This window comes from Sporobolomyces salmoneus (genome assembly GCF_050403485.1).
Source record: "Sporobolomyces salmoneus JCM6883 DNA, S_salmoneus_JCM6883_v1_ctg121, whole genome shotgun sequence".
Taxonomy (NCBI): Eukaryota; Fungi; Basidiomycota; class Microbotryomycetes; order Sporidiobolales; family Sporidiobolaceae; genus Sporobolomyces; species Sporobolomyces salmoneus.
This window is the reverse complement of record NW_027481042.1, coordinates 1-13650: the sequence shown is the minus strand read 5'-3', so window position 1 is coordinate 13650 and position 13650 is coordinate 1. Positions and strand designations below refer to the sequence as shown.

At 51.2% G+C, this 13650-nt stretch overlaps 6 protein-coding genes across 6 annotated transcripts; 2 read left to right on the top strand and 4 right to left on the bottom strand.

Moving 5' to 3' along the window:
* Nucleotides 1-219: 219 nt before the first annotated feature.
* Nucleotides 220-1893, bottom strand: JCM6883_002632 (cyclin family protein; the record flags this gene model as incomplete). Its single annotated transcript, XM_076635620.1, has 1 exon — nucleotides 220-1893. The coding sequence occupies one exon, from the start codon at nucleotides 1891-1893 to the stop codon at nucleotides 220-222; it is 1674 nt and encodes a 557-aa protein (XP_076484402.1).
* Nucleotides 1894-3103: 1210 nt separating this feature from the next.
* JCM6883_002631 (uncharacterized protein) lies at nucleotides 3104-5335 on the bottom strand (the record flags this gene model as incomplete). Its single annotated transcript, XM_076635619.1, has 1 exon — nucleotides 3104-5335. One exon carries the CDS (start codon nucleotides 5333-5335, stop codon nucleotides 3104-3106), a length of 2232 nt encoding a protein of 743 aa, XP_076484401.1.
* A 92-nt stretch (nucleotides 5336-5427) lies between these two features.
* On the top strand, nucleotides 5428-6937 carry CNS1 (HSP70/90 family co-chaperone CNS1; the record flags this gene model as incomplete). The annotated part of the gene is made up of 4 exons (XM_076635618.1): nucleotides 5428-5453; nucleotides 5519-5889; nucleotides 5952-6292; nucleotides 6350-6937. 4 exons carry the CDS (start codon nucleotides 5428-5430, stop codon nucleotides 6935-6937), a joined length of 1326 nt encoding a protein of 441 aa, XP_076484400.1.
* Nucleotides 6938-7553: 616 nt separating this feature from the next.
* JCM6883_002629 (uncharacterized protein) lies at nucleotides 7554-8744 on the bottom strand (the record flags this gene model as incomplete). The annotated part of the gene is made up of 1 exon (XM_076635617.1): nucleotides 7554-8744. The coding sequence occupies one exon, from the start codon at nucleotides 8742-8744 to the stop codon at nucleotides 7554-7556; it is 1191 nt and encodes a 396-aa protein (XP_076484399.1).
* A 1096-nt stretch (nucleotides 8745-9840) lies between these two features.
* Nucleotides 9841-10755, top strand: JCM6883_002628 (uncharacterized protein; the record flags this gene model as incomplete). The annotated part of the gene is made up of 1 exon (XM_076635616.1): nucleotides 9841-10755. The coding sequence occupies one exon, from the start codon at nucleotides 9841-9843 to the stop codon at nucleotides 10753-10755; it is 915 nt and encodes a 304-aa protein (XP_076484398.1).
* Nucleotides 10756-11213: 458 nt separating this feature from the next.
* JCM6883_002627 (uncharacterized protein) lies at nucleotides 11214-12404 on the bottom strand (the record flags this gene model as incomplete). The annotated part of the gene is made up of 1 exon (XM_076635615.1): nucleotides 11214-12404. The coding sequence occupies one exon, from the start codon at nucleotides 12402-12404 to the stop codon at nucleotides 11214-11216; it is 1191 nt and encodes a 396-aa protein (XP_076484397.1).
* Nucleotides 12405-13650: the final 1246 nt, after the last annotated feature.

The following is a 13650-nucleotide window of genomic DNA, read 5'->3' as shown; positions in this document are numbered from 1 at the left end:
GGCCAGAGAGAGAGGGAGGTTTACGAAAAGCAAAAAGACCGGGAGAATAAACGACGAACGAACGACCGAACGAAACGACGTACGGAAAAAGAAGTAGAAGAGTATACGACATACGAAAGAGAGAGGATACGGGGTGACGATACACACGAGAGAAGACGAGGAAGGGAAGAAGAACCAACCCAAAAGAACGAGGGGAAAAGAGGGGGGAAATAGAAAACTTTAGTGAACTGAAATCAATTCACCTCCTCCGATGAACCTCTCCTGATGTTCCAAACCCCGACCACCGACGACTCCTCCAACGGTCGAGCGAGCTCCCCAATTTGCAGGAACTCCTGAACCTTTGTTGTTGAGTAGTTTCGAACGACGAAGGGGGAGAGCTCGGACTTTTCTCTTTGGTTCTTCGACCTTGACGACGACGGGAGCGACGACAATGTTGACTTCCTCCTCCGTGGATTCCATCTCGGTTCCTTCCTGTGCTGGGCGAGAAAGAGGTTGAGCGATCGGGAATGAACGAGTCGAATCGAGTTGAGGGGCCGAAGATCCACGAGTAAGAGCGAGTTTCGATCGAACGAGATTGTCGGAGCTGGAAAGACCTTGAGGAGCGACGATCGAGGACGTAGTGGTAGGAGGAGGGAGAGTCGAAGTGATCGTTTCTGGAGCTGGAAGGTATTCCGACGCGGTCCTTCCAAGTCCTTTCCTTTCCCCTCCTCCACCAGTCAACGTCGCGCTCACAGAAGAAGTGAGTGTCCCCAATCTCTCAGTCCACCTCCTAAAATCCTCCGCCTTCAAATGTAATTCCCACCCGACCAATCCCAAAAACTTCCTCTCATTCTCGTTAATCTCCTTGACGTCCAATCCAGAGATTTTCGACCAAGCTCGGTTCGAATAGTTTCGATCTTGAAGGTATTTCGACGCCGAGATTAAGGAGGCTAGGAACATTCGACGTCCGCAGAGGAGAGGGGATTTTTGGAGGGAGAGGAGACGGTAGAGTCGAGAAGAGAGAGAGTCCGAGTCGGAGTCGGAGTCGTCATCGGAGGTGAGAGACGGGAGTCGGGGAGTTTGAGGTGATTCAGGGGGTGAAGGATAACCCGTCTCCTCCTCCTCTTTCTCTCCAACTTGCTCCTTTCCGATTCTTCGTTCTTTGCCGGCCTCAAGTCGTTCATTCTCACTCTCTGCCAATCTCTTGACCTCTTGCCTACTTTCCCTCGCCATCTCGACCGCGTCCCTAATCTCTTTCCTCGCTTTATGTAAATAATACAACGCCAACTGCAACGTCGAACAACTCGTTCTCGACCTCCTTAGGACCTCTCTCACGAAGTAATCGAGGGGGAGGATCGAAGAGGCGGTAGAGAATCGAGTAGAAGAGGAAGAGTTCGAAGGCGAGGAAGAGGAGGGGGATGAGGATGAAGGACCCCAGATGGATTCGATCGCGAGTACCGAAGCGGAAACGAGCGAATTGACGAATCGATCTTTTTCGATTTGGAGTGAATGCATCATCGATTCGTGTTGGAGTTGTTCAGCTGTTTTCGGTTCGAGCGTTTCTCCTCTTCCTCCTTTCGAGGTCGAATCGTGAGATCGTGATCCGTCTGACTCGAATTGCTGAGGAGTCAACGCTGGAGTCGGAGGATGAATCGATGTCGTGTCTGCTGCGACCGAAGAAGCTTGAGGGCGATGATGGAAGCTTGAGCGAGGACGTTTCGATGCGACTCCATCAGAAGAGGACGAGGAGGAGCCGGAAGAAGATGCTGAATCCGAACGACGAGGACGAGTTTTGGGAGGTTTAAGAGAAGTCGAGACGGAACGAGTTGGGATATGAAGACGAGAGGAAGAAGAGGAATGAGATTCAGAGGGAGTAGAGGTAGAGGGAGGGGTAGTGAGATGTTGAGGGTTCATCTACAAAGTATCATTACGATTAAGTGAGTGAATGAGCTCAGTACAGAAGGAGAGAGGTTGACTGACGTTGAAATGCTACTTGTGTGAAGTAGTGGCGATAATGAATAAATTTGATGTGACCGTGTTTAGTGAAAATGACCTTGACGTTACAACACAAACGGTGTTATGCTGCAAGAGGTTTCGTGATTGTGTTGTTTGTGAATCGAGTCGTGTAATGATGGATGGATGAGGTGGCGGTTAAGTTGGTTGAGTCAAAAGAGGATGATGTAGTTGTGTTGAAAGGCGCGCGCGTTGTTGTGTGTACTGGACTGAGTATGAACTGAATCGCTCAGTTGGAGATACGAACTTCGACTTGCGAGAACATGGTGTTGTAGAGTGAGAGTGAGAGTGAAGAAGAGGAAGGGATGTGGTGGCGGTGAAAGAGGGAGGGGAGAAGTTGAACTCGGACAACTAAGTCAGAGTCGAGTCGAAAAGAGTCGAGAGAATCTAATCGGAAGGGGGAGAGTGGATTCGAGTCAGTTCTGTCGAGTCGAATCGAGTCGGACAGGAAGAGGGGAGAGGAGGAGAAGAGTCAAATTTGAACAAACGAACCCCGCTTTCTAATCGCGATTGATTTCGATCCTTTTCCCTTGAGAGAGAGACTCGTCCTAGAATGTTGGATCTAGATAGACGTAGAGTGGTGATGGTGTGAGTGAGGTTGAGCTCACTCTGTACAGGGAGAAAGAGAAGAGGAAGAAGAGAGAAAGCCGAACTCACCACGAGGTTAGCTGGAGAGAGGAGAGACGGTTAACCGAGTTTCCGGGGAACGATTCCGAACTTGCGAGGCTATCGTTCAACTCGTACTGTGCTCGAGGGCGAACGAGAAGAGGGAGTGAGAGAAGAAGAAGAAGAAGAGCTGGATGCGTGTCCCGAGATCCGAAATCTACGATAAGGGGTTCGCTCAATGAGCCTTCGCAAGGATTTTGACTCGAGATTCCTTGACTACTACAATCTCTCTCTAGCCGCTTGCGTGATCCTCCGAAGGAAAGGTGACTCTTGCGATATGAGCCGAGGCGAGCACGTACTCATTCAATCAGTCAGAGTCAGTAGTCTGAGGCAGACTAGTTCATAATCTCCTCTCTCATTCTCTTTCGCTTTGACTCTTCTCCCCAAGTTTCTCGAGCCGACAAGCTCAGACTCTCCCATAGACTGAATACTTGTTTTCTCATTCTCACATCAACTCCTCTAACCTCCTTCGTTTCTCCTCAACTTCCTCCTTCCACCCTCTAACCATCCCTTTCACCCTTTTATCCATCCTCCATCCGTTCCACTCCCTTACTCCCGTCTGCCCATCTCTCTCTTTCTCTCTATTCGTGAATTTCCTTTCAACCCTCTCGTAAACCTGCAATAAAACCTCCGAATCCCTTCTCCCTAACAATTTCGTGAACGCTTCAAGGAGGAAATAGATCGTTTGAGGAGAAGGAGCCGTACGGTGTCCTTCGAACGGAAGTCGTGCGAAAGTAGAAGACGAGGGAGAGGGAGGGGAAAGGGAAAGGAAGGATTCGTAGATCGTGAGAAGGGTTGGGAGGGTGAATTCGGTAGAGGAGGAGTCTTCTATTGTTGCTGAGCGCTTCGAGTGTCGTTTCGTTGTTGAATGAGTCGAAGCGGAGAGAACAGAGAGAGGTGTATTTCGACCACCCGAGGTTTGTCGATCTCGTTCCGCTTTTATCCCCCTCAAACTAACCCAATCCAATCCTTCTACCCTTCCTTCCCCTGTCGTTGTCATTGTCGTCGAGGTTGATCCGAATCGAACGAACGATCTAAAAAGATGATGGAAATGTATCGGATTCGGTTGAATCGAGTAGAGATGAACCATTTCGAATAAAGTCAAGAGGGCCGATTTCAGTTCACCTTGATGTGAGTAGGATTGGACTAGGGAAGTGTAGAGTCGATGATCGGGAGATGGGGGGCGGACTTGAAGAGGAGGGAGAGATCGAGTCGGATTTGGAGTCGGGGTCGAGGAAGGAAGGGATTGAAACGAGTAATGAGAGGCTGATGTTGATTCAGTCGGCTTGAGTGAGTCGAGATCGATAGTTTTCCCTTCTTTCATCGATTTCACGATCCTTTCGACATCCTCGAACCTCCCTCGTTTCGCAAGGATCCAAACAACCAGATTCCACATCACTTTCCTCGTTTCCTTTCTCCTTCTCTTCCCTACCCCTGTTCCCTTTCCCCCTTTCTCTTCGCTCGTCGTCGGTAACATTGTCCATCTCAATCCTCTCTCGAACCAATTCCAAACCGTTTCAATCGACCCATCCCTCCCTTCCTCCCTCTGCATTCTCGCCATGAAACTCGCCCCGTCTTCCGTAATCCCCCTCTGTTCCATCCTTTCGAGGATTTGATCGAATAATTCAAACATTTTACTTTTTTGTGCGATGTGGAGCAGAGTGTTGTACAATCGAGTTTCGTCCCTTCCTCCTCCTCCTCCTCGTCCTCGAGAATCCCGACCTCGTTGTTGGGCTTGGGCTTGGAGTTGTTCTTCACGTTGAGTGAAAAGGTTCAGGACGGATTTAACCTCCGGATCCGGTCGTACTTTTCGTAAAGATTTCCCAACGAACCGTAACAATTCTCTCCATTCCCGATCCCTCAAACCTCTTCCACCTCCCTTCAGGCGTCCATCCGAGTCGTCTCCTTCCTCCGTAGGAGACAATCCAGGTGTTGTTCCTCCTCCCGATTTAGGATGTTTCGAGATTAATTCGACGAGGATCAAGAGTCGATGTAATCCTGTACGAGTTCTAGGTCGAGCGGACGCGAAGATCCGGAACGTTTGACGGAGTTCTTCGAGCGATAAGTCGATCTTCTCATTCGGTCTTGTTGTCGTCGTTGATTGAGGAGAGGGAGAAGGGAAAGAAGGATCGAAAATCGAGGGAGCTTGTACCGAGGAGGAGGAGTGGGAAGGGAGATGAGGAGCTCGAGTAGAAGTAGGGAAATGAGATCGAGGTAAATTCGGAACTTGTTCAAGAGGGTATCGTAACAGATTGACGAATTGAATCCAACTTTGTTCGACCAATCCACTCGAGTTCCTGCTCTTCCTTCTCAGTCCTTGTGTGGACGACGGTCGCTTCGGGTTTGTGGCTTGGTGGAGAGTCGAACGGAAGTGGGATAAGAGGTAGTTCTTCTCTCGGGTGAGTTGTGGGAGGTAAGGAGAGATTTGAGTAGGATCGGATCGAGTCCTCTCAACTGGTCGAAGCTGGGGTGAGGTCACGTTGAGGTCATATTTCGTTGAATTCCTTCTTCGAGTTCTACGCCCTACTCTGCCTCGTGTAGTGGTCGTCTCGTCGTCGGGTAATAACTCTTGAAACGAGGGAGGAGGAGGAGGTAGTGCGTGATCGAGGGTGTAACGGGAAGTCGATGCGAACGAAGAGTAACTGTTGTACAGGCTCTGGCGTAGTCGTGAACTCATAAAGAGTCGAATGGGAGCGAGAGAAACGACTTCATCATTTTTGGTTTCTCAAAAACTTTTGAACTTGAACCGTTCATCCTCCCTCGATCAAGATGGACATTATACCACCTCTGTCATCGTGAGTCCTCTACTGTGATGAGCCTGTGCAGCTGATTGACGCCCTCGCTGTTCGACTCGAGTTAGATTCAATGATCCAACTAGTTCAACCGAAGACAAGCTCGCTGCGTTCGATGCCGTTCCTCTATTCATGAAATCCCTCCCTTCCGAGCTCGGCGGTACTTCCGACTTCTCGGCCTCCAGCTCGATCCCTCCTCGAGAAGGCGAAACGAACCCATCCGATACTCTCGCTGCCCTCCAAGCTCTCGCCTACGAAGGAGACCCCTCGGAAATCGCTCAAGGGTTCAGGGAACAAGGGAACGAATTGTTCAAGCAGAGGAAATTCAGGGATGCGATGGGTTTCTATGCGAGAGCGATTGAAGAGGTTGGGAAAGAGTTATCGATTAGGGAGAGGAGGACTTTGTTCTCGAACAGAGCGGCTTGTAACCTTGAATTAGGTACGTACACTCTCTTTCTTCTCAACTAAGATGAATGCTGATGGGCAGTTGAGAGAATACAGCGAATTATGGAGCATGTTTGAGGGATTGTTCCCAAGTCTTACAACAACAACCACCTACTTCCGACGAAGATGACCCCTCTGCAGTTCTCTCAGATCATAAGACCACGATGAAAGCGCTCTTGAGATCAGCTCGAGCGTTATTAGGACTAGAGAAGTTACCGGAAGCTCTCGACGCCTTGGAACGATTGAAATCGCTAGAAGGGGAAGGGGAAGATGTTGGGAAACAATATAGAGAAACAGTACAGGAGAAGATGAGGGTCAAGAGAGGGAAAGAGCTCGAGAAGGTTGAAAAGGAGAGGAGATTGAGAGAAGGGAACGAATCGATGGTTCAAGCTTTGAAAGTGAGTCAAACGTCATTCTGCACTGGTGTAACAGTCAATTGACTTGGATTCCCACAGTTACGAGGCGTCGTCTTCCCACGACCAACAACCAGAATCCCTCTTTTCCACCACTGTCCAACCGACGTGACTCCCCCTCATTTCGAGCCTTCTTCGCTTCCCGCAACCTCCTCCCCCTCAATCCCCGACTACGCACCTCTTAACCCTTCTCCATCCGCTACAACAGCCCCTTACGTTCCCTGGGTCGCACCACCTCCTTCTTCCCCTCTCGTTTTCCCAATTTTCTTACTTCTCCCCCTCGCACGTCCTCAACCAACCCGAGATCTCTGCCTCGAGTTCGACGAGCGAGCGACGTTCCACGATCTCCTAGAATCGATGGACCATTCCCCCGCTTCACTCGAACTATATTTCTCGACTCACCTCGGTAGGGTCCTGAAAATCGGTGGAAAACTCACGTTGGGAAAAGTATTGGAGATGGCTAGTAGACCGAGACAAGGACAGAAGGCGGGAGAGAAGAACGACGGATGGGAGTTGAAGGAAGGGTGGGTGTTGGAAATGGTTGGGATTCCAAAGGGGGATGAGAGAGGGGAGGAATGGATAAAGGAGTGGAAGGAGGAAGTGAAGAATGGGACGAGGGCGATCTTGTAGAGCTCGCTCATGATACAATATAGTAGTCGAACGACTATACCGTGACATTGGGAAACACAACGGGCGGAAGGGGAGAGAAAGGGAGAATGAAATTTCCCGGTTTTCTAGCGAAATGAAGGGAAAGAACGCCTCGCCTGGAGAAGACCGTTGTGCGATTGCGACCGCGAGATCTTCAATATGTTCGGAGGCGAAATAGCTGGGAAGCTCCGTCGACGGGTTGATTGTCGAGCGAACTCTTTCTTCTTGCTTCGCCGACTTGCCCTTCTCACGCGAATAGGGCTTCTTGTCTTCTTCTCGACAATTTCGTTGTCTCCGCGCGCCACTGAGTGGGTGGAATCGATCACATCTTCGACTCTAATATCAGTAGCAGCAAGCGATAAAGGAAGTGTGATGACAGCAAGACAAGACCAGACACGGATCCAAACTCTCTTCGCCCACCGTGAGACTCCTCCTCACTTCTCCTCGTCTTCGCCTCCCTTTCTTCTCGTACGTCTGACATGATTCGAATTCTGTTGGGACGAGGAGAAAGGCAGTTGAGCAAGTCGTTGAGCATGAACTAATTTGTAGAGTCAAGAGACGAGAACTCACTCGTTTCTAATTGTTGGATTCCTTCTCCTTACACCTCATGTTCAACTTCGGTACGATACCACTTCTCACCATCTCCCTCATCCGTACCATCTTTCCACACGATTAGAGGTACGTACTGCCGACTGCCGCCGGGTCTAAGGGCAGTGAACCGAACCGGTCCTGGGCGTCGCGACTTCGGAAGCGGACGAACCGGAATCGATGCGTAATCGTCGAAACTGATTTTTGTGAGGGAGAATGTCCTCAAAGAGGGTGGACAAGCGGCGAGAACTTGGTTGAGAGGGATGTTCGTTGGGCCGGTCAAGAACAACGGACCCATTACATGGATTGCGATACGGTGGAGCGAAGAGAGACGTTGGAGATTTTGAACCAAGGCGAAGAATGAATCCGAACCGTTTCCGGACCACGGTACTATCGTTAAATGATTCAAGCGTGAACAGGTCGAGAGGAGTTCGTAGTTGACGTTTCGAGCTAGGGAGCGTGCGAGATAACATTCACGGAGGACCGATGGATCGAGTTGCTGGAGAAGGTAAGTACCGAGACTTGAAGCGTCCGCGACGTCACCTCCAATACAGGCCCTGAAGGTTTCGACTTTCTTGGGCGAAAACGAGGAAGGATGCGAATTGAATCCAGGCTCGAGAAGAGGATTCAGGTTGAGCCATATAGACAAGTCTTCAAGATCGAAGAACCCGACGTCGAAAGCCCTGGTGGCTTCAGCCGTCCAATCGACTCTGTCCGCAATTTGTAGTTTGAACCTCTTCAATCGTTGTAAAGCGCTGGCAGCTTGGATGATTGTACCGAGAGCTGTGCCGGAGACCCAGCTTCCCTCGAACACCCCGTTGTAGTCAAAGCGCCAAAGTTCGGAGGTTGACTGTAGAACCAGGAGTAGTTCGTCGAGTGATTCGGTTCGAAACCTTCGACGCGCCGCGGCCTCCTCCACGTTTCCGTTGCCCTTTTCTTCCGCAGGAGTGTAGATCAGGGTCCTAACGAGTTTTGCAAGGTGAGGAAACTGCTGGAAATGTCGAGAGAGAGACCGCATTGAGGAAGGGTCGACTTTCACGAACCTCCAGCGAAGAGCCTGACCAATTGGAGCAGACCACTGACAAAAGAGGGACAGCGCCTTGCCGCTCGAGATGCTTTCGCTGAGGGAGTAATCGGAGGTGGCGCGGAGGTGAAAAACGATATCTTCGACGATTTCGGTCGGGACGAAAGGGATTGGCATAGTGGGAAGCGAGGGGATTCGTCGTCGGAAGTAGGCGAGGACAGGACTGAGGGGAAACGAGAAGAAGCCGGAGGGAGAAAGAGAGGTGTCGGCAAGAGCGGAAGGGAAGAAGGGGTTCTAGCGAGTGGAAGAGGCGAGAGAAGCCGTCTGACCGCGCTCACATAGTCAGCTTCAGGTGTTCCAATAGCTTCTGGAGTAGGACGAACTCACGTAGAGGAGACTAGGCAGTCGCAGAGTCGCTCAGAGATGAAGTCGATTTGAAGGTGAAGAAGCCGAGATGGAGTGTGAGTCCTGCGCGTCTAGATCTTCTACTGGGCTCTTAAACGTTCTGCTGTGTCTCGCGTGCTGTTCTGATGACCGAGTGAAGGGTGAGAGGGCAAAAGTTGATCGATCCTTTCTTTCATCTCTTTCTCGCTCTCACTCTTCATTTCCTCTCCAGAACAGTGGTAGCCACCTTCGAAGTCGCCTAACCGTCTCGGAGTACACTGGCGCACTCATATTAACTCAAAGCGATCGATCTCGTCACCTTTGGCACGACCCTTCCTCTGCGCTACCTCGCTTTCGCTCTCGCCCAACGACTAGACCTAAACGAGCGGAGTACAGCGCGCAAACGGACTAGCCTGGAGAGGACCGACCCGACTTCAAGATCCCTCTTCCCCCTCTCCCAATCCTCCTGCCCCTTTCTCCCGTCTTGCTTGCAACCGTCCTCGCTCTCTTACCTCACTCAGTACATCCATCCGTGAAGCCTCGGCACCTGGACCCCGCTTCTCTGTGCCAAGACTCCCCTTCCCTCCGTCTCTTCTCCCGCGCGCCGACTTGGAAGAATGCGTACGATCATTCTCCCTCCTGAACTCCTCTCGATCAACACGCAGCTGAATGCAACTCGACTCACGACTCATACAAGTCGAGACAAGCCACCCTTTCGGCTCTTTCACTTGTTAATCGAACGTTTCGTGAAATCGCTCAACCTCTCCTCGCTCAAAAGATTGTCTGCAGAATCTGGAAGGAACTGGTAGCGATCTCGGATGCGGGTGTTGCTAAGAAGGTCCAAAGCTTAGCCTGTGGAGACGGCTGCCGTTACTTGAGTCCTTGCTCGATGGGCCAATTCGTCAACTTGACTCGATTGAGGGTTATTTACGGGAGCTTTGACTTGCAGAAGCTGGGTGGACATCAACGTGAGGCTTCTACTCAACCTCCTCAAGTAAAGTGTCGAGAAGCTGATCAATCTGGCTTGCGCGCAGATCTCGCGAGTCTCGCGTTTGAAGAATGTTGGGTGTCAGGGTGGACAAACCTCGTTCTTCCCCAAGTCGGTGAATTGTCGCTCTCCTTCGTCAACATCGAGTTTCCCACTGCCTCCTCAGATGGGGGATCCGGCTCCTTCCTCTCGATCTCGCATTTCCCTTCCCTCCGAGCTTTGGCGCTTTCAGAATCACATTTGGGCACTGCAGGGTTTCCCGATATCTCAGTCGACTACTCTCTCGTCTGTCAACTCGATTGCTTCGTCGCGGATCGAGTCTATCCCACTTCTCCAACCGGAATTTCTCACAACCCAACTTCTCCCGCCGCCTCCCTCGATTACCCCATCCCTTGCCTTTTTGACCTCGCTACGAGTCACAAGACCACCTCCTGGGGGTACTCGTCACTTCCTTCCGACCCGACACTTTCAAAGTCTCATATCCGAATCCGTCTTCCCTGCGAACCGACCCCCAGTTTCCCTCAAATCGAAACGGCTCTCTTGCTCGCGGAAGCTCTCCTCGTTCACTCTAGCGCATTGAGATCACTCTACCTCGACGTCTTTCCACAAGAAGCAAGGAAGTGCTACATCCTCGACAAAGAACTGGCAGAATTGGAAGAGAGAGGCGAGAGATTGGAAGATCAGGCTAGGGAGAAGAACGTCGAGATCATCTGGGAGACCCACGACGATGATTGGTGTAGGAGCTTGGTGTCGAAGGAGTTCTGGAGGAGGTCTAAGGAGAAAAAAGAAAAGGAAAATGAAGGAAATCAACGTTGATCTCGAGTTTGTACTACTTTCTGTTCTCTGTCTGTCTGTTTCTTTACAATCTCGTGCACAATCCAGCGCAAATCAGCGAAAGTCCTCCGTAGAGGGTGATTGAGCGATGCTTGCGAGATAACAGAAAGAGAACCGTTCCAGCTAAGCTACATCGATTCTGTTTCTCTCGCGCGACACAATGATAAATCGACTGTCCAGGGCGACTGGAAGAAGTAGAAACGTGAAGGAGTCTCGTAGCAAACAAACAATAACAGATTTCGAATTCGTAGACCTTGACTTCACTTCTTACGAGTTCCTCCTCGCTTGTTCCTGCTTCCTTCTCTGCTCCTTGCTCCGTGCCTGAGCCTCTCCCGCGTTGAACAGCTTCGTTCTCGATTCTCGCTCTGTTAAGGCAAAGAATGAGTCTCGAGCGAACATGGGAGGCGAGACGAATACTCACTGCTCACCTCGTGCTCAACTCAAAGCTGTGGTGACCCCAGAGGCTCACTACGATACCAATTTCCTCCGCATTCCTCTTCCGTCTCGTCTTTCCACGCGATCAAAGCTCCGTATCCTCCGCCGTCGGGTCGAAAAGCATCAAAACGAATCGGCCTCGAACGTCGTGACTCGGGGATCTGGCGAGGAGGAATCGATTGATAGTCATTGAATCTGAGATGTGTGCTAAAGGTCCTCAGAGTAGTTGGGAAGGAGGCGAGAACTTGTTTTAGGGCAACATTTGCGTCGACAATCGCGCTTGCCTCTACCGGCAGGTCCTCAGACACAAACCGGACGGACTCCAAAGACTGAAAATTTGCAAGGTACTTGATGAGGCCGGCGAAAGATTGGGGATCGAGGCTGTTTCTGAATTCGACGGTGAGACATGTTAAGCGGGGACAGGTCGAAAGGAATTTGTAGTCGACATCGTGAACGAGGTGGCCTGCAAGGTGGCAGCGACGAAGTACCGACGAATCGAGCTCGTTGAAGAGATGGGTGCCGAGTGCGAGCGCAGACGTCCCAGTACCGACGACGTATACTTCAAACGTTTCCAGTTTCTTGCGAGGAGTCGAGAGAGCGATCGTATCGAGACCGACCTCAGGAGTTGCCGAATGAGCTTCGAAGTCCACTGATAGAAAGTCGAGAGAGGGGAAACCGGTCCGGAACGCCGTGGCAACTTCGAGAGTCCATTGAATTGCTTCGAGAATCGTGAATTCGAGTCGACGAAGTCGCGGCAGAGCGCTCATAGTCTGGACGATTGTGTCGAAAGTTGGGCTCGAGATGTCTTGAATGCTGGCCGTGAATTCGAGCCGGGTGAGTAAGGAAGTCGATTTGAAGACTTGAACGAAGTCGTGCAGTGATTCAGTTTGAAGAGGTCTTGCGTCCGTATCCAGAGTTCCGTCGGATTCTTTGTGCTCGTCTCTGTGGATGAGGTTACGAACAAGCTTCGCGAGATGTGGGAACTGCTGGAAATGATGAGCGAGGGAATGAATCGACGATGGGTCGATCTTGACGAGCCTCCAGCGAAGAGCTTGGCCAATCGGGGCGAGTCTTCGACAAACGAGGGAGATGGATCTACCATCCGCGATGCTGTCGTTGACCGGTTGTTCGACGGGAGTGCGAAGGTGAGAAACGATCTCGGCGATAACTTCGGTCGGGAGGAAAGGAACCGGCATAGCGGGAAGCGGGAGGAAGACAAGTGGTTGTGCGGTGGGTGATGGCGAGCGTGAGATGAGTCGGGAAGGAGAAGGCGGAGGTAGAGGGGGGGAGAGGACGAGAGCAAGAGAATGGGCGAAGAAGCGGGTTCTAGCGGTGGAAACAGCCGATAGATGCTGTCTTGCTGCATCTCCAAGGTCAGCTTCGAGGGAATCAGTAGCCTAGCAAGCAGAACGAGCTCACGTTGAGGGACCTAGGCGGATACAGAGTCATTTCGAGATGAACTCGACTGGAAGGCGAAGAGGTCGATACGGCGGGTCTCTTTTGCGCGTCCAGATCTTCTATTGCGATGGTGTACGTTTTGATGTGCTTGAAGGCCGTTTCGGATGATCAAGTGAAAGGTAGGAAAGCAAAAGTTGATCGATCCTTTCTTTCATCTTTCTCACTCTCACGATTCATCCGACCCATCCAGAATCTCAGCAGCTACAGACCAAGTCGCCCGACTATCTATCGAGTCTCCTGTACCGGTTCGTTGAGCTCAAATCGATCAGATTCGTTTGCTGTTCGTATTCCTGTCTCTCGCTCTCTCTCTCTCTCTCGACTGATCCCTGGCTCGTCCCCGTAGCTAAGTCCATACGAGTACAATATCAACATCGAAAAGAAGTAGAAATCAGAGACGACTAGCGTCAACTCGAGTGCAGAATCTTCGAGGTCCTCTCCTTCTCTCCTTCTCTCCTTCTCTCCTTCTCCCCGAGCCCGCGACCTTTCTTCTGCTTCCCATCTTCCAGACAGTCGCAAACTCCCTGCCAGTCTACTCGCCTCCGCAATATCGTCCTCTCTCCTCGGCGGCGCGACTTCCGATCCAGAATCTCGCCGGGAAAGATGCCGACTCCCCATCTCCCTCCTGAGCTCCTCTTGCCCATCATCGAAATTGCCGCCGAATGCGACTCGACCTACGAATCATACAGGGAACGAGTTCGAACCCTTTTATCCCTTTCACTCGTCAATCGCACGTTTCGCGAATTGGCTCAACCTCTCCTCGCTCAAAAGGTTGTCTGCAGGAACCGGGAGGAACTGATAGCGATTTTGGATACGGCTTCTGCTGAAAAGGTCCAAAGCTTGACCTATGGAAACACTTCCGGATGCCCAACTTTTCCGGGCTCGATGTACCGTTTCGCCAACCTGACTCGATTGAGAGCTGTGTCCGCGGAGACCTTGACTTGGGGATCCTCGGACGACTTCAACGTAAGTCCTTTCCTGGTTTTG